The 18,254-nt window shown below is 47.3% G+C and overlaps 1 protein-coding gene across 1 annotated transcript in view; it reads right to left on the reverse strand.

The window, feature by feature from the left end:
* Positions 1-18,254, reverse strand: part of LOC146075867 (uncharacterized) — a 124,964-nt gene that overhangs the window by 27,424 nt on the left and 79,286 nt on the right. The window contains exons 4-5 of the mRNA XM_083185533.1: positions 1,474-1,884; positions 201-305 (exon numbers count right to left, since the gene is read on the reverse strand). Of these exons, the coding sequence (XP_083041659.1) occupies positions 201-305; positions 1,474-1,884 (516 nt within the window). The remainder of the gene's footprint in view (positions 1-200; positions 306-1,473; positions 1,885-18,254) is intronic.

An 18,254-nucleotide genomic window follows, 5' to 3' on the forward strand; every position in this document is an offset into this window, starting at 1 on the left:
TACGATTATCACACCCATTTTTCTCCAATTTCCATAACCTAAAGGTCTGAGGGTGACCTTAGTGATAATCATCAGGCAGCCGAAGGAGGCGCGCAGGACCGAGTACCCCGTAAAAACCATAACCAACATCACTCAGATTGTTCATCAGCACATCTCCTCGTTTGAAGGCCCCATAAGGGAAAATAAAATGGTCTTCTCACCTTTTGCCTTCAAGATAATCAGGATCACACACAGGATGACCAGAAGGCCCAGGGCACAGGCAGAAGCAATGATCACTAGATTCTGTATTTTCTCCAGAAAATGTGCTGAAAGATAATATCAAACAAACATAATCCAGGGAAACAATTGTAACTCTTCACTAAAGACAGTTAAACAATTAACAATTAAACAATTAAACTGTAAACAATTAACAGCAATTCAACTTCTACTTTTTTTTTTACTTTATATTGATTCTGTTCAGGGTAAATACTCCCTGGATTTGCATGTAGCCCAACTTGCATAACATAAGAGAGTGTGAGATTTTAATCTCATATGCACAGTTTTTGGACCTGGATTGTGTTTACACCTGGCTGCACCAGACTAGGCAGAGCAGGGAGTGACAGGGGTTTATAATATAGTAGTATAGTAATGCGACTCATGCAGGTGCATATGTAGCTGCTGCTGAGGTGTAGGCATCATATACCTTTCACATCACAAATGCTGGGTTGCATCTGGGATTTGGACACGGGTCTAACTAGGAACAACCCGGCAGAAGATTTCTCAGCCAATCAGCTGCTGCCTATTCATATGTACACATGGAGCCCTCCTCATTTAGCCTGTTAATTGGATTAAGTGAGTAATAGGATTACTATGCTAATCCCACACTGTATTATTCTATGTATTGTATTGCTGCTGAGAACACTAGGATAGTCATGGCTAGCCATGGTGAGCCACGACATAAGGAACAAAGTTGACAGGGGCTCCAACTGTATGTTTTTTTTTATTTAAATTAGCCCTCTGCTCAGCTCTCTGTGTTCCCCTGCCCGGCTCTCGGAGTACACCCTCATCAGATGCAATACATTGTGGGTGCTTAAAAACACCCACGATGTGCCGCTGGTGGATGCACGCAAGATTTATCTTATGTGCAGTTTGTATGATCCCCGGATCTGATCCGATGCACATGGGATCGCACATCAGATCAGATGTCATACACATGCGATTTGGCACGATTTCACGGGCCGATCCACTGGAATTGGGTGAGATCGGGCACAAATCTCATAGTTTATTGGGGCCGTTACAACGCAGGTAGGTATGTATCACTGCAATGTACAACAATGCAGGTTCTGTGGAAATGTGGCTTATAAGATCACAGAGTACTGTATGTGGCACAGAGAGTTAACAGGTGTAGAACATTTCCCAAGTTTATACACTAGTGGATAGGAGCCACACATTTTTTATAGTTATACTACAGTATGTCATTGATTATATTGTTACCTCCACGGTCATTCTGGTCACGATAAGTCTGGTCATGATCAGTCAAGATCAGTCTGGTTCCTTCTCCATGTGCAGCTCTGTGTTCATGTACTTCATTTCTTGTGCACAGCTTGATCATCAGAAAGCAGTAGTAGGTGGCATTGTCGTCTCTCTGCACCCCCTGTATGCGGAGGTCTGCTAATCCCTGTATCTCTGTTCTTCCCCTATACCTGGGATGGACCATTTCCTGGTAGGGGTGGTAGGCATAAGGGCCACTGGTGCTGTTCACTATCCAGTAAGCTCTGACCCACAGGACGTCTGTATCTCTGTAATCACTGTTATGTCTGTATGAGCAGTTGAGAGTCACAGAACCTTCTGTGTCAGCTGTGATGTTATTTGGCTGCTGTACAGGAAAATATGAGGATGATGGACCTAGAAATATAAAATCTGACGTAAGAGAATTGCAGAGCTCAAAATAATTTAATGTTAATTTTAATATACAACAGAGGTTGCTCTTGACCCGCCACATGTTTTGTGTCAAACATTTTTTGAATATGGCATTTACAAAATACAGCTAATCACACACTGGGTACATGTATCACAAGTTCAGACTTTTTGACCAATGGCACGGTAATGTTGGAAGTACTGTACCAGCCGACTGCCTAACCCTCTGACATCATTATTTTCACTCATCTGTGTTGTATACTGTCGCTCTCTACAAACCACAAGGAGTTAAAATAGCGGGGTTGAAATTAATTTTATACTAAATGCATTGCAGTGTTTTCCACTAGGCATAATGGGCAGTTACACAAAGGGCCCCAAGCCTGTGACTGAACCCCCCACTTGACAGCTGTGGTTTGAATGGAACCACATGCCACCCTCCCATACCCATTCTCTCCCAAAATCCTGTAGACTGATATCTTTTAACCAACTGGGTTCCACTGGGCCTCAGACTCAGTCTCTTGGGGTGGTTTAGGATGGGATATGGTTATATTGTCGACAGCACTTAGGTCGACAGTCATTAGGTCAACACCGTTGGGTCGACAGGTGGGAAGGTCGACAGGTGTCTAGGTCAACATGGGTGAGGGTCAACAGGTGTCATGGTTTTTCATTTTCATATATATGAAACAATTTATTTATTTTTTTATTTATGTGTTTATATTTTAATTGATTAAAATTGTATTACTATTTATGCTTTACATATAAACTAATGTAAAGTCAATCCAATCACTCATTGGTTTTTATATAGAGAATGACTAGCGCTCTGGCATTAACTTGATATCAGAGGTTTGCTGCGGATGGGTATAGGGTGATATGCCCTGCGTGTGTTAATTGTGTTATACAATAATAACAATGTGACAGTATATTGAAAGAAAAGGTGTTTATTGAACTTAATGTCATGAGTCTATAAATGACATCCAGAAGTGGGGAGTATGGGTGGTACCCTTCACACCCAGCCATCTACAACAGTCTCCTCCCCACTGGGAGTGCAGCTCGAGTTACTCCAGAGACCAGCAGCACCCGGCGAACGCAAGCCAGCGGGACCCGGAAGTGCTTCAGTCTCTGTTGAAGCGACACGGTTTTCTACACTGGTGATCTGCACCAGGATACGGTTCAAACAGCGGCGAAGCGGCTTGGGACAGAAGGACTAAGGACATCAGCGGGTATCAGGTAAGTGTTAGGTGCACCGCTTGGCCAGCATAGAGGACGCTCTTAATCCTGAGCGACACCTGGACACTTATCATGACCCTTTGAAAGAACTGCTACCTACCATCCATCTATAGCCAAGCGATATACTGTGCACTGCTATCTCCATAGCCTCATTCTCCACAGAGCACACAGACTGGAGGAGGTGAAGCAGTGTGTGCTTTGTCTCAAACCCCCCTTTGTGACTTTGGACTCTGGCTCTTGCAGCCACCACCAGCCCCTCTACATCCCTTCACTAGAGGGCCCCCATCCCCCACCACCCATACCCCCCACTTCTGGATGTCATTTATAGACTCATGACATTAAGTTCAATAAACACCTTTTCTTTTAATATACTGTCACATTGTTATTATTGTATAACACAATTAACACACGCAGGGCATATCACCCTATACCCATCCGCAGCAAACCTCTGATATCAAGTTAAAGCCAGAGCGCTAGTCATTCTCTATATAAAGCTTACCCTGGGTTTGGACACACCAGACTTAGCAGCCGGCGACCGAGGTAGAGCGCCCATCTCCCCATCTCCTGTTCACTCATTGGTTTTTATTAGGGTACTTGTGGATTATCACGGCTCCCATCGCATGCCATCGCATGCAATATATAGTGGCATGCGATGCGATGAGATTTTTACAGATCTTTGACGTTTTTGTCAAAATCGTATGCGATCGCATCGCATGCGATCGCCTCCGATTTTGACTGAAAAGCATCCAAATGCATTGGAATTAGTATTAAACATGTTCAATGGCCCCCGAATGGCATTTTTGAGGCTGTACCACCCCCACTATCAACGCAAACCCGAAGCGTGGCTTTTCATACCCCCACTATCCACGTCGGCGTGGAGTTGAGAATAGAAAGTGTGGCGAGCGGAGCGAGCCACCGAGCCCGAAGCGTGGCGAGGGGACGCGGACACCTGTGAAGCCCGTGAGGGGACGCGGATACCTGTGAAGGTATCTGTGTCCCCTCGCGGGGCTCGCTGCGCTCGCCACGCTTCGGGCTCGGTGGCTCACTGCGCTCGCCACACTTTCTATTCTCAAATCCATGCCGCCGTGGATAGTGGGGGTATGAAAAGGTTGTAGGACGCATACCGCCGCAGTGGGGGTGGTACAGCCTCAAAAATGCCATTTGGGGGCCATTGAACATTTTTTATACTAATTCCAATGCATTTGGATGCTTTTCAGTGAAAAATCGTATGCGATCGCATGCGATCAAATCGCATGTGATGCGATGCGATTTTTTCGCATACGATGGCCATCGTAGGAGCCGTGATAATCCACAAGTACCTTAATTACTATAGGCGCTGCATTTTTATCTGCATATTGTATCCCTTTCCCAGGTTTGACTAAACCTGTTGCTTTTGCAGCAGCCACTCAGAGTCAACCAGCTCATCCGTTGCGCCCCCTCCCTTTTGGTGCACCCGTGTCCCTCCTGGGAGACAGGAACATCAACAATTTAACAAACATCCCAAATATGTGGCCTTGCGCTCAAATGTGCAAAGGAATGCCTCTATAGCATCAGCTGAGGTGAGCCTCGGTAGCCTTTCCTGCTCTGGCTCACCTTTTTTCAGCGCTTTTAACTCATCCTGCAACATTTGAATTTGTTGCTGCTGACCGGCAGCCAGATGCTGCTAACCCTCATATAGCATGCTCTGCTCTTCCTGTCACATGCCGCTGTGGTGGTACATGGCAGGCACATTACTCACCCGTCCATGTCTGCCGCCTGCTAGCATATGTCCACTGGGGGTCCAGGATCAGCAGGGTCAGCGTGCATGGGAGCATCGGCAAGGGGATGGTCACGCTGCACTGGAGTCTGACTTTTGCCTGGTGGTGCTGTGAGGCCAGCACCGCCATCTTGGTTTAGGGCAAGTGAGCTATTGGGCCAGGTCAAGGTCTTTCCTGTATGCCTGCCCTGTCATCCAATAGGTATATAGGGGATCTGCCTAGGCTGATCTGGGTCAGTGTAAAAAGTCTTCTGAGCCGGTTGCATTGTTTGGTAAGACTCCAGACTCTCCTAGTGCCTGTTGCTGCTCCCAGCCTAACTTGTCAGTTATCCTTTGCTGGCCTGACCCCATCACATTATTCACAGCCTGGCCTGGTCTGTCCCCTCTGGTCCAGTCCAAATGGTCTCTTGTGGTTTTTGGCAGTGCCCTTCCGCTCTGGTCCCAGATCCAGCTCCAGTGAAATTCCAAAGTCTTTCAGTGTCTTTCACCGGATCTAACCATTTGTCATTCAATCCACTCTTCTTTCCAGATATTATTACTCAAGGCTTCATCACTTTATCAAACAACCCACTTCATTCTTCAATGTCCTTCATCACCTTACAGGAACTTTGCTTTAAATTATCATTGACTCTTGCTTTCTCAAAGAAGTACTGTATTTGAGTGCGGCCCATTTCTGTATTATATATTAAGTCTTTCACTAAACCAGCCTGTTTTAACCCTTCATCTCCTGGTCTGTCTACAGTTCCTTTGCACCACACGACTCCATAAAATCCTACTTCTGTGACAGTTTGCACTGACCCAATGGAATTGAGTGGGAATCAGCAAATACCCATGGACCTTTTGCAAGGAATAGTCAGTCGCTTGGAGCACCTAAAGGCATCCCAGCGACAAGTGGCTCAATACCTTCAATCTCTTATACCTCTGCAACCCTCTGTTGCACCTGCTCCACCAATGGTCTCTAAAGCTGCCTCTCAATCAGCCTCTGCATCTGCTCCAACAGTTCAAGGTCACTTACACTTACCCACGGCAAGTAAATACGATTGATCTCCTAAGGCCTGTTGTGGGTTCCTTAACCAGTGCGATGTGCATTTCACTTTGCAGCCATCCAACTCCTCGACACCAAAGTCCCAGGTTGCTTACATCATATCACTTCTCACTGGCCCAGCCCTGGAGTGGGTCTCTCCATTGTGGGAACGATCTGACCCATTGCTCTCCGATTACCCCTCCTTCATTTCCCCCTTCCAACGTATCTTCGATGAGCCAGGGAGAGTTTCTTCTGTGGCTACTGAAATCCTGAGAATCCGTCAAGGTGGAATTCCGGTGGACCAATATATTGTACAATTTAAGACTTTAGCATCCGAATTAAGTTGGAATGAAGAGGCTTTGGTGTCTGCCTTCTGAAATGGCCTCACCATTCGCCTGAAAGATGAGCTCACTACACATGACATGCCTTCCCCTTTAGATAAGCTAATATCCCTATGTAATAAGGTGGATATATGTTTTCAGGAACATCAGTTGGAGAGAAGTAGAGCAGATCACCTCAGACTCACCCAGTCCAACTTCTGGTCAAGACCTAGTCCCTCCTCTAGTCTACCACCAGAAGAACCAATGCAGGTCAATTGTTTCTGCCTCTCTCAGGAGGAGAAGGCTCGTCAAAGAAAGGAGAATATATATATGTACTGTGGATCCCCCTCTGATGTAGTATCTGTCTGTTCCTGTCGTCCAGGCAATGACCTCTCCTAATCTCCAAGGGAGAGGTTAGATTAGGAGTTCTGTTCTCATTGTTGAATCCATCATCTTTGTCACCCTCGTCATATCCCAGAAGAAGACGAGGGTTAAAGCCTTATTAGACTCCAGAGCAGCTGGCAACTACCTCTCTTCCAAAATAGCTACTCAGCTATTCCTGTCTGTGCAACCGTTGGACCAACCTTTCTTCCTGACAGCAGTAGATGTCATTTGCATTCCTTATGGAAATATTTCCTTGCAAACTCTTACACTTGAGCTTCTAGTAGGGTCTCTTCACAGTGAATTCTTAGAATTTCTATTTATCCCACAAACCTCTCATGATATTGTCTTAGGAATGCCCTGGCTTACTAGACACAATCCCCATATTGATTGGGCTACCACAGAAATCCAGGCAAGACTGTTTTTCTTCTTGTTTACCTTGAGTATTGTCTCTCCAACATCCCTTTAATTTTTTCTGTCTCTGCCGTTTGTGTGTGGTTTAGGGGTACACTACTCTCCTGTGCCGCATATTTTATAACTCCAGAAAGATAATGGAGTACAAAAATATGGAGGCTTTAATAGTGAAAGCACAAGAACCACTTCCTCCGAGTGCTGAAGTTGATGCTACTAGTCAAGACATGTCATGAAGTCATAGAACATGAAATCTCATCAACGTTGTTTTCACGATCCGAGTAATTAAAGCAGGCTCTCCTACTGGCTAAGTGTCTGTGCAGACTGTGCTTGCATTTTAAGTCCAGACGCGGCCGGCATCCTGTATGCTGTGTGGCTGTCCTTCGTTGATCTCTCAGTTCCCTCAGCACTGCTGGGTCCACAGTTGTGCAGCACGCCGCTCCTCTCACACTGAGTGATGGTGTCCAGTGTCCGGCAATCCTCCAGTCCACCGCCATTGATCCCGGCCACAAGAATGGTGGATACAAATACACTTTCCCACCTTAGCCTTACATGGGGGCTGCCATGATCCTTTCAGTCACATGTCAGGCTGAACCAATCATGTGCAGTCTAAGCTCCCTGTCATAACTACCCGGCCAATCCAATGGGTATAAGTATGCTGGGAGCCCACAGACTGATGCTAGTTCTTCAATTGTCAATTGTCTCCTGTTGGTGCAGTTGTCTCTCTTTCTCTGCTGCAGTGTGCTTCATTCCAGGTATTCCAGCTCCTATGAACTTCCAGGTTTTCCAGCTCCTGTGGTCTGGTGTCCAGTATAGGATACTCACCTCAGCAGTTCTTGGCCTAGCTCCGCATTCGATGTTTCAGCCATCGTTCAGTCAGCATTTGATGTTCAAGCCATTGTTCAGCATTCCTTTGATGTTCTAACCATCGGTCACGCATATGATGTTCCAGCCATCATTCAGTCAGCATTCGATGTTCCGGCCATCATTCAGCATTCCTTTGATGTCTAACCATCTGTCATGCATTTAATGTTCCAGCCATCATTCTCTCAGCATTCGATGTTCCAGCCCTTGTTCTGTCAGCATTCCATGTTCCAGCCATCGTTCTGCATTCCATTGATGTTTTAAGTCATCATTCAGCATTCGATGTTCTAGCCATCGTTCCACATCTCATCCCAAGGCAACTCAAGTAAAGTATTGCTTCCACATTATTGTTGGCTGTGTGCTACTTAAAGGACTTCATCAGTGCTCTGCACTGCACCTATACCAACTGTCCTCCATTGTTGTTAATTACCAATAAGGAGGGGTAAGGCTGTTGGCCACATAGGGACATCCTCGCTTATGCGTCACCTGAAGTTAGTTTATAAGTCACTGTTTAGTTCAGAAACTGTGGCTAGGACCGTAAGCAGTCCAGGGACACCTAAATCCCTTGATACTAAAAAACACACCAGCATGTCACTCCTCGTCAATTTCCTCCACCATTCGGATCGGAGGCAGTCCTGCAGGCCATGTCACCTGCATGACTGACTCCTGTTCCATCCAGGATCCTCCAGAGGATCCTGCAGCCAGGGCCAGGTTAAAGGGGGGGGCATAGGAGGTCAGTGCCCCTGGGGCCCCCGGCCCCTCTATCTAGGGGTCCCCTGTGGTTGGCATGTATTTTCCCAGCCCAATTTTTTTTTTTAGATAAAAGTTTTGTGCATGGGAGTGATGTAGTGCTGCAGCTTCACCTATCTGCCAATGTGACAATGATTAATGGTGCTGAGCATCAGGAGCCAAGTGTGCAGTGCATTACTGGGAGTTGACTAAGTCCCACGAGACTGCACAAAAGGTCAGAGGCTTGTGTTAAGCTCTTGCAAAAAGAGTTAACTATTAGCCTCACGGCTAAAAGTAAACGGGCGCCTAATAGGGTGGTTTGTCAAGCTGCTCCTACTAGGGGGGGTTAAACCCCTAAAGAAAATACAGGTAACAAGAGACAAAGGTGGAGCGCTAAGAAATTGTTAAATTATACACTTAAGAGCAATAGGAAGTAATAGTGCATATTAATAATACACAATAATAATCATTAAAAAAAACAGGAAAAATACATAACATATATCTGTATCAAGATGTTTAGTAATTAGATTATTTAAATATTATGTATATATATAAATAGAAATGGGACAGCAGCTCTTACGCATCTATTAATTAAAGAGTTCACATAAGTTCATTACAAGTCCATACGGATTGATAAATCAATTCACATCAATTTGTTTACGAATTTATGTGACGTTTTAATTAGAGATGTGCGGCGGGCACTTTTTCGGGTTTTGGTTTTGGTTTTGGATCTGGATCTCCCTTCGGGTTTTGGATCTGGATTGGTTTTGGCAAAACCACCCTTGCGGGTTTTGGTTTTGGTTTTAGTTTTGGATCTGGATTTTTTTGGAAAAATGCTAAAAATTGCTAAAATAATAGTTTTCGGGCCTGTTTTTGCCCCTAAAGTGTTATTAAGCTCAATAACATTAGTTTCCACTCATTTCTAGACAATTTTGATCACTTCACAGCTCACAAAATCGTTTTCATCTACTGTAGTAGGGCCATAAGGTTATCCCGAGGTAACTGGATGACTAAGCTAGGTGACAGCAGTGGGCATCACATACATGTGGACCTTACACTTCCAACCTGGCACATGTTGGAAGCAGAGCAGCACTACAGGGGCTGACAGGGTGGCAGTTTAATAACTCTCCCCTCCCCCCCCCCCCCCCAAAAAAAAGAGCAAAGAATACAAAGATGTGCAAGTTGAAATTGTCCTTGTAGCTGCGCTCCTCTGTTAGAACCTCCACACAAGTACCAAGAGCCCAATGTGGATTGTTTTTGCAGTTTGGCATGTGCATCCAAGGAGCAGTGGGTGTTTGATGCAGCATTGACTGTGTCTGCAAGGTAGTATCTGTTTGGATCAGTTTAATATCCAACAAGACCCCTATCTGGCATGAGGTCACGTGGTTTGTGAACGCTGGGAGCATTACAAGTTACCTCCTTATCAAGTTTGATCAGACTGGCTAGGCGTGCATTCCATTTCCTCCCTCACCACTTCACCACTTTACATGTGTTCCTCCCGAAGCCACGCGCTTGGTCTAGTACGCTGACCATCAGCAGCTGTTGGGACTTCTTCTTCCCAAACATTTATCAATCCATCCATACTATCCCAAAAGGAGGATAAATACTCTGGATGTCACTGATGACATATATTCTTCCCCAATAGAGAAGGACCGATCTTCGTTCAAAGCTATACTAGTAGCTGCGCTCCTCTGGTAGAAGATCCAATCAAGTACCAAAACCCCTGTTTGGCTTGATTGTGCACTCTTCCTCATGTTCAGCCAAGGAGCAGTGGGCGTTTCGTGCAGCACTTATTTAGTCTGCAAGGTAGTATCTGATTAGATCAGTTTAATATCTAACAAGACCGCTATCTGGCGTGAGGTCACGTGGTTTCTGAACGCTGGGAGCATTACCAGTTGCCTCCTCATCCATCACCTAATGGGTGGAGGGGGGTGGGGTAATTGGTGGCAGGGGTGGGGTAATTGGTGGCCTCCACCTCTCTAGGACCCCAGGTTAGGAGATCCCTATATAGTCTACCCTTATAGACCGCTATCTAGGTAGTAGGGTCAATTTGTATGCGACATCTGTCACCCAATTCACCGCTAAGGTTAATTTGTTTGAGCTGGCTGGCTAGGTGTGTTTTCCCTTACCTCCCTTACTACTTCACCAAATCACGTGTGTTCCTCCCGAAGCCACGCACTCGGTCTAGGAATGGATAAGACCATGGATGTCCCTGAGGACATGTTGTCATCCATTATGGATGGGGTGGAGAGCGAATCACCCATCTCCCCACCATTCATCCATCAAAGATTTAAAAATTTAGGACGCTACAAAGAGCCAACAAATGACGCAGAAAGAGGTGCAAGAAAGATTTGTTGGGGCCCTGCCACCCAGCCATCCATCCGGGACATCACATCCAAAAAGAAGTACGATAGGAATGGATGAGACCATGGATGTCCATGAGGATATATTTTCATCCATAATGGATGATGTGGAGAGAAAAAATCACCCATCTCCCCTCCATTCATCCATCAAAGATTTAAAAATTTATGACGCTACAAAGACCCAACAAATGATGCAGAAAGAGGTGCAAGAAAAAGATTTGCTGGGGCCCTGCCACCCAGCCATCCATCCATCCGGGACATCCCATCCAAAAAGAAGTACGATAGGAATGGATGAGACCATGGATGTCCATGAGGACATATTTTCATCCATAATGGATGATGTGGAGAGAAAAAATCACCCATCTCCCCTCCATTCATCCATCAAAGATTTAAAAATTTAGGACGCTTCAAAGAGCCAACAAATGACGCAGAAAGAGGTGCAAGAAAAAGATTTGCTGGGGCCCTGCCACCCAGCCATCCATCCATCCATCCATCCATCCGGGACATCCCATCCAAAAAGAAGTACGATAGGAATGGATGAGACCATGGATGTCCATGAGGACATATTTTCATCCATAATGGATGATGTGGAGAGAGAAACCACCCATATCCCCACCATTCATCCATCAAAGATTTATAAATTTAGGACGCTACAAAGAGCCAACAAATGACGCAGAAAGAGGTGCAAGAAAGATTTGCTGGGGCCCTGCCACCCAGCCATCCATACATCCGGGACATCCCATCCAAAAAGAAGTACGATAGGAATGGATGAGACCATGGATGTCCATGAGGACATATTTTCATCCATAATGGATGATGTGGAGAGATAAACCACCCATCTCCCCACCATTCATCCATCAAAGATTTATAAATTTAGGACGCTAGAACAGCCAACAAAATGACGCAGAAAGAGGTGCAAGATGACATTGTCCTTGGGCCCTCCCACCCACCCTTATGTTGTATACAGGACATGCACAGTTTAACAAACCAATCATTTCAGCGACAGGGACTTCAGCGGCAGGGACTGTCAACTGTGGCTGAAATGATTGGTTTGTTTGGGCCCCCACGAAAAAATAAATGGCAATGGGCATTGCACAAACTGGCTTTACAAGATGTCATCCTCAGCATCAGATTCCTCAGCCTCATCCTCTTGTTCACACACAATTAATTCGTCGTCACTGGAATCAACCAATACAGGAGGACTGTGTGTATTAGGAGGACGTAAGTGCTGGTGAAGGAGGTCAAGTTCGTGTAATTTGAAATTCATTTTTATGAACATCATCTTCTCCACGTTTTGTGAAAGTAACCTCCTACGCCGATCGCTAACAAGGTTCCCAGCTGCGCTGAAGACTCTCTCAGAATATACACTGGAGGGTGGACAACTTAAGTAAAGCAAGGCCAGTTTGTGCAAAGGACGCCACATTGCCTTTTTTTCTTGCCAATAATGGAATGGACAATCTGACATACCTATATCGATGCTATCGGCAAAGTAGTCATCCACCATTCTTTCAATTGTGATAGCATCATAGTCAGTAGCAGTCGACATGTCCATTATGCTAGGAAGCTCCTTCAGTCCGGACCAGATGTCAAATATATTTCCGGACTGAATAGCAGTGGCACTCTTAGGAAAATTTAGCTTTTTCCTCGCAACCCCAGTGGTAGAAATTGAAGGAGAAGTTGTGTGCCTGCCACTTTCCGCTTCAGCTGACAAATTTTGGAGCAAGAGGTCTTTGCACCTCTACAGATTTGTTCCCATTGGTAACAAAGACACAATGTAAGACTTAAACCTAGGATCCAGTATTGTCGCCAAAATATAATGATCTAATTGTAAGAAATCGACGACCCTTGGATCCTTGCTAAGTGAACTAATAGCGTGATCCACTAGTCCTACATATTTAGCAGATTCACTCTGCTTCAACTCCTCCTTCAATTTCGCCAACTGGTTTTGCAAAAGGCCTATCAAGGGCATGACCTGGCTCAAGCTGGCAGTGCCTGTCACACTCAGCCGCGGCGGTGCGCGGCGGGCTTACTATTCACCCGTTCGCGCCCGCCGTCGGCTAGCGTGTAGTGGTCTCCAGTTCAGTGGCAGCAGGCAGCGGCAGTCTGGTGGGCAGCAGGCAGCGTGGGACGCCGGCAAGTGTAGCGGTATGTGCTGTAAGGGCGCCGGGAGGCCGGCGCCGCCATCTTGGTTAAGGGCAAATAGCAGATTGGTCCTTGTCTGAGGTTTCCGCCCATACTGACCTGACAGCCAATGGCAGCCGCCCTCTAGGGATATAGGGGATCTGCCTAGGCCTGTTCAGTGTCAGTACAAAGAGTCTCCAGAGGCGTTCACAGCTCCCAGCTGACTCCGGCTCTCTGACTCACCTCTCCTGACTTGGTGCCTTGCTTCAGTGCTCTGTGTTGGACTCGATTCAGCTTAACCCCAGCCAGTTCTCTCCACAGTCTGGTCTCTGCCTGCATCCCTGAGCTTCCTGGCCTAAGCCCTTCAAGCCGTCTGCTTCCAAGCAACTTCCCATTCTTTTGTCATCATCCAGCTTCTTTCAGTCTTCAAGGATCCCTCATTACCATCAAGTACATTCTCTTTCCGGATTTCTTCATTTCTCAAGACCCCAGCCTGCTGTCCGCAGTATGTGAACTGTTATTGTTTCTATGAACTTTTTCTTCTTTCAAAGTGCCGTGCTGGCTCAAGTCTTATTACCACTAACTGCCACTTTAAGAAAGTATTCAAGTGTGTATTATTTCATTTATGAATTCTATTATTAAACCTGCACGATTTAATCCTTCCTCCTCTGGTCCGTCTCCGGTTGCTACACACCACACGACTTCATCCAGCCCTTCAGTTGTGACAGTTTGTACTGACCCGATGGAGTCGGGTGAAGAACAGGCTTCCATGGCGGACGCACTTCACAGCATCATGGCTCGTCTGGAGCAAGTGGAGGCTACCCAACGTCAAGTGGCTCAATTCCTTCAGGTCTTGGCTCCGCCCCAGACGGCTCCCTCAGTTTCTGTGGCTTCAGCTCCAGAGGTTCCAGTCCCTGTTTCTACACCTGGACCAATAGTTCCTCATCACATGCAATTACCAACCCCCAGCAAATATGATGGTTCTCCGAAAGGATGCCGTGGGTTTCTGAACCAATGCGATGTGCATTTCACCTTACAGTCTTCTCACTTTCCTACTTCCAAGGCAAAGGTGGCTTATATTGTGTCTCTCCTGGCAGGGTCGGCTTTGGACTGGGTGTCCCCTCTCTGGGAACGTGCTGATCCCCTGCTCAATGACTATGAAGCTTTTATTACCTCTTTCCGTCGCATCTTTGATGAACCTGGCAGAGTGTCGTCTGCCGCTACTGAGATCCTGAGGATTCGCCAGGGTAGTCGTTCAGTGGGACAATATGCTGTGCAGTTCCAGACTCTGGCTTCGGAATTAAAGTGGAACGAAGAGGCTCTCATCTCCGCCTTCTGGAATGGGCTGGCAGGTCGTATCAAGGACGAATTAACTACCCATGACTCTCCTGCTACTTTGGCTGAACTCATCTCCTTGTGCAACAAAGTAGATCTACGGATGCAGGAGCGTCAACTAGAGAGAAATCGCTCCGATCGTCTCCGCCCTCGTCTCACCACCAACGCTGTTCCTGTTCCTAGATCTGGGCCTTCCACAACCACACCACCAGACGAACCCATGCAGATCAACCGCTCTCGGCTTTCCGTGGAGGAAAAGTCCCGTAGACGTCGTGAGAATCTATGCATGTACTGCGGTTCTTCCGCTCATCTGTTGGCTTCCTGTCCACTGCGTCCGGGAAACGACCGCTCCTAACCTCCCCGAGGGAGGTCAGGTTAGGAGTCCTGCTTTCATCTCCCTCTTCAACTGTGCCCACCATTCCTGTTACCCTTGTGTGCCCTCAGGGAAAAATCAAGATCCAGGCTCTACTAGATTCCGGAGCAGCCGGGAACTTCCTTTCTTCTTCTTTCGTCCAGCAACATTCCTTGACGGTGCAACCTTTGGCCCATCCGTTGGCCCTCACTGCAGTAGATGGGAGTCGCATCAGCAGTGGGCAAATCACCCTTCAAACCGATCCAGTGACAGTTCTCATCGGTGCCTTACATCAAGAGACTCTTGAATTTTTTGTCCTTCCTCAATCCTCACACCAGGTAGTCCTGGGCCTACCATGGCTTACTAAGCACAACCCTCACATTGATTGGACCAGTATGGAGATCACAGCCTGGGGTACGAACTGCCTAACTACTTGCATGCCTCGTGTCATTCCACTCCATCAAACTAATCCTCAAGAAGTAGGAGGTCCCAGTCTTTTGTCTTCATCAGCTCCACCCTTGTCGTTACCCACACCATATCTTTCTTTTTCTGACGTCTTCAGCAAGGGAGGTGCCGATACCCTGCCGCCTCATCGTTCCTGGGACTGTCCGATAGAGTTGATACCTGGGAAGTTCCCACCGCGGGGCCGCATCTACCCCTTGTCTCTGCCGGAGACCAAAGTCATGTCTGACTACATTCGAGAAAACTTGGATAAGGGGTTCATTCGCCCGTCCACTTCACCAGCCGGAGCGGGGTTTTTCTTTGTGAAAAAAAAAGATGGAACCCTCCGGCCGTGTATCGATTACAGGGGCCTGAACGATATCACGATCAAGAACCGCTATCCTTTACCTCTTATCACCGAATTATTCGACAAAATCCGAGGGGCTTCCATCTTTACTAAACTGGATTTAAGAGGGGCGTATAACTTGATCCGTATCCGATCTGGAGATGAGTGGAAGACGGCTTTCAACACCCGAGATGGCCACTACGAATACCTGGTGATGCCATTTGGTCTTTGCAACGCTCCAGCCGTCTTCCAACAATTTGTAAATGACATATTTCGAGATTTACTATATCATTCCATCGTGGTGTATCTCGATGACATCCTCATCTTCTCGTCTAACCTCCATCTCCATCGGCAAACAGTAGCTGAGGTCTTGCGGCGCCTTCGCCAAAATAAATTATTCTGCAAGCTAGACAAGTGCGTCTTTGAGGTCACTTCCATTCCATTCCTTGGCCACATCCTCTCCAGCACTGGGATAGAGATGGATCCAGAAAAAGTAAGAGCCATCTTAGACTGGACAGCGCCCACAACGCTCAAAGGCATCCAGAGGTTCCTGGGCTTTTCAAATTACTATCGTCGTTTCATCCGGAACTTCTCCACCCTTGCTGCACCTCTTACAGCTCTAACCCGCAAGGGTTCTGATCCGAGTCAGTGGTCACCTGAGGCCTCCCAAGCCTTCCAACAACTAAAGGATGCTTTTGTCTCCGCCCCAATCCTTCTTCAGCCAAACCTCGACAAACCCTTTATTCTTGAGGTGGACGCATCCTCAGAGGGGGTGGGGGCAATCTTGTCGCAGAGAGGGGAGGACCAGGTGCTTCATCCCTGTGCCTTCTTCTCCAAGAAGTTTCTTCCAGCAGAAAAGAATTACCCCATTGGAGAGCAGGAGTTACTGGCAGTCAAATCTGCGTTGGAGGAGTGGCGGTACCTCCTGGAGGGGGCACGACATAAAATTACTGTGTACTCCGATCATAAGAATCTCTCATTCCTCAAGCACGCCCAATGTCTTACAGCTCGTCAAGCCCGCTGGGCCATGTTCTTCGAACGCTTCGATTTCCAAATCAGATTCAGACCCGGGACGATGAATGCCAAGGCCGATGCTCTTTCACGCTCTTTTGAAACTTCAGCTGATCTTGACACTCCTCCTCGACCCATCCTCGATCCTCTGGTCTTTGCTCAAGTAACAGTCCAGCCTTCACCTCCACCAGGCAAGACCTTCGTTCCCCTCAGTCTCCGAAAGAGAGTGCTGTCCTGGGCACACGCTTCCCGTTTCGCAGGGCATACCGGGGCACAGAAGACCTTAATGTTCCTGTTGCGTTCATACTGGTGGCCTACCATTCGTCGTGATGTAACCACCTTTGTCGCCTCCTGTGTAAAGTGCGCTCAGCATAAGTCCTCCAAAACGTCTCCTGTCGGTCCTCTTCTACCTCTAGCCATACCAACAGAACCATGGTCCCACCTGTCTATGGACTTTATCTGCGAACTTCCTCCCTCCAAAGGGCACACAGTAATTTGGGTGGTGGTTGACCGGTTTTCAAAGATGGTGCACTTCTTCCCATTGAAAGGCCTTCCATCTGCTCCAGTGTTGGCTCAGCTCTTCATTTCCACCATCTTCAAACTCCATGGGTTGCCCAAAGAAATTATATCTGACCGTGGCGTGCAGTTCGTCGCAAAGTTTTGGAGGGCCCTATGTTCCGCTGTACAAGTCAAGCTCAAGTTCTCCACTGCTTTCCACCCACAAACCAACGGGCAGACAGAACGTGTCAACCAGGACTTGGAAGCCTTCATTCGTTTATTCATCTCTTCCTCTCAAGACGACTGGGTAGACCTTCTGCCTTGGGCGGAGTTTGCGCACAACAATTCCTATCATTCATCCTCCGGCACCACTCCCTTTTTTACTGTCTTTGGCAAACATCCCCGATCTCCAGAGTTTTCAGATCTATCATTGCCCGATGTCCCTGCAGCTGCTTCTTCCCTACAACGGTTTGCAAAGATCTGGTCAGACGTCCATACCACTCTCCTCAAAGCATCCGCTCGATATAAAAGGATGGCAGACAGGAAAAGAAGAGCGGCTCCTAAGTTGAAGGTTGGAGATCGAGTATGGCTGTCTACCCGCCATATACGCCTTCGGTTACCATCCATGAAGCTGGCTCCTCGGTTCATCGGGCCGTACCCAATCACTCAGGTAATTAATCCGGTGGCCTACAGACTACAGCTCCCTTCTTCCTTAAAGATATCAAACTCTTTTCACGTGTCTCTTTTGAAACCTTTACGACTGAACTTATATCAGAAAAAGGTGCCTAAACCGCCCAAGATTGGCTCAGAAAGAGAGACAGAGTTCGAGGTGAAGCGCATTATCGACTCACGTTGCCGCAATACCCATCTTCAGTATCTGGTAGAGTGGCTTGGATTCGGTCCTGAAGAGAATTCCTGGGTTGATGCTGCAGATCTCCATGCTCCCCGTCTGGTGAGACAATTCTTTCAAAGGAATCCACACAAGGTGCGTAGGTGCCCTGGGGTCACCCAGAAAGGGGGGGGTACTGTCACACTCAGCCGCGGCGGTGCGCGGCGGGCTTACTATTCACCCGTTCGCGCCCGCCGTCGGCTAGCGTGTAGTGGTCTCCAGTTCAGTGGCAGCAGGCAGTGGCAGTCTGGTGGGCAGCAGGCAGCGTGGGACGCCGGCAAGTGTAGCGG

This window comes from Crinia signifera, chromosome 4, assembly GCF_055691185.1.
Source record: "Crinia signifera chromosome 4, ASM5569118v1, whole genome shotgun sequence".
Classification (NCBI taxonomy): domain Eukaryota; kingdom Metazoa; phylum Chordata; class Amphibia; order Anura; family Myobatrachidae; genus Crinia; species Crinia signifera.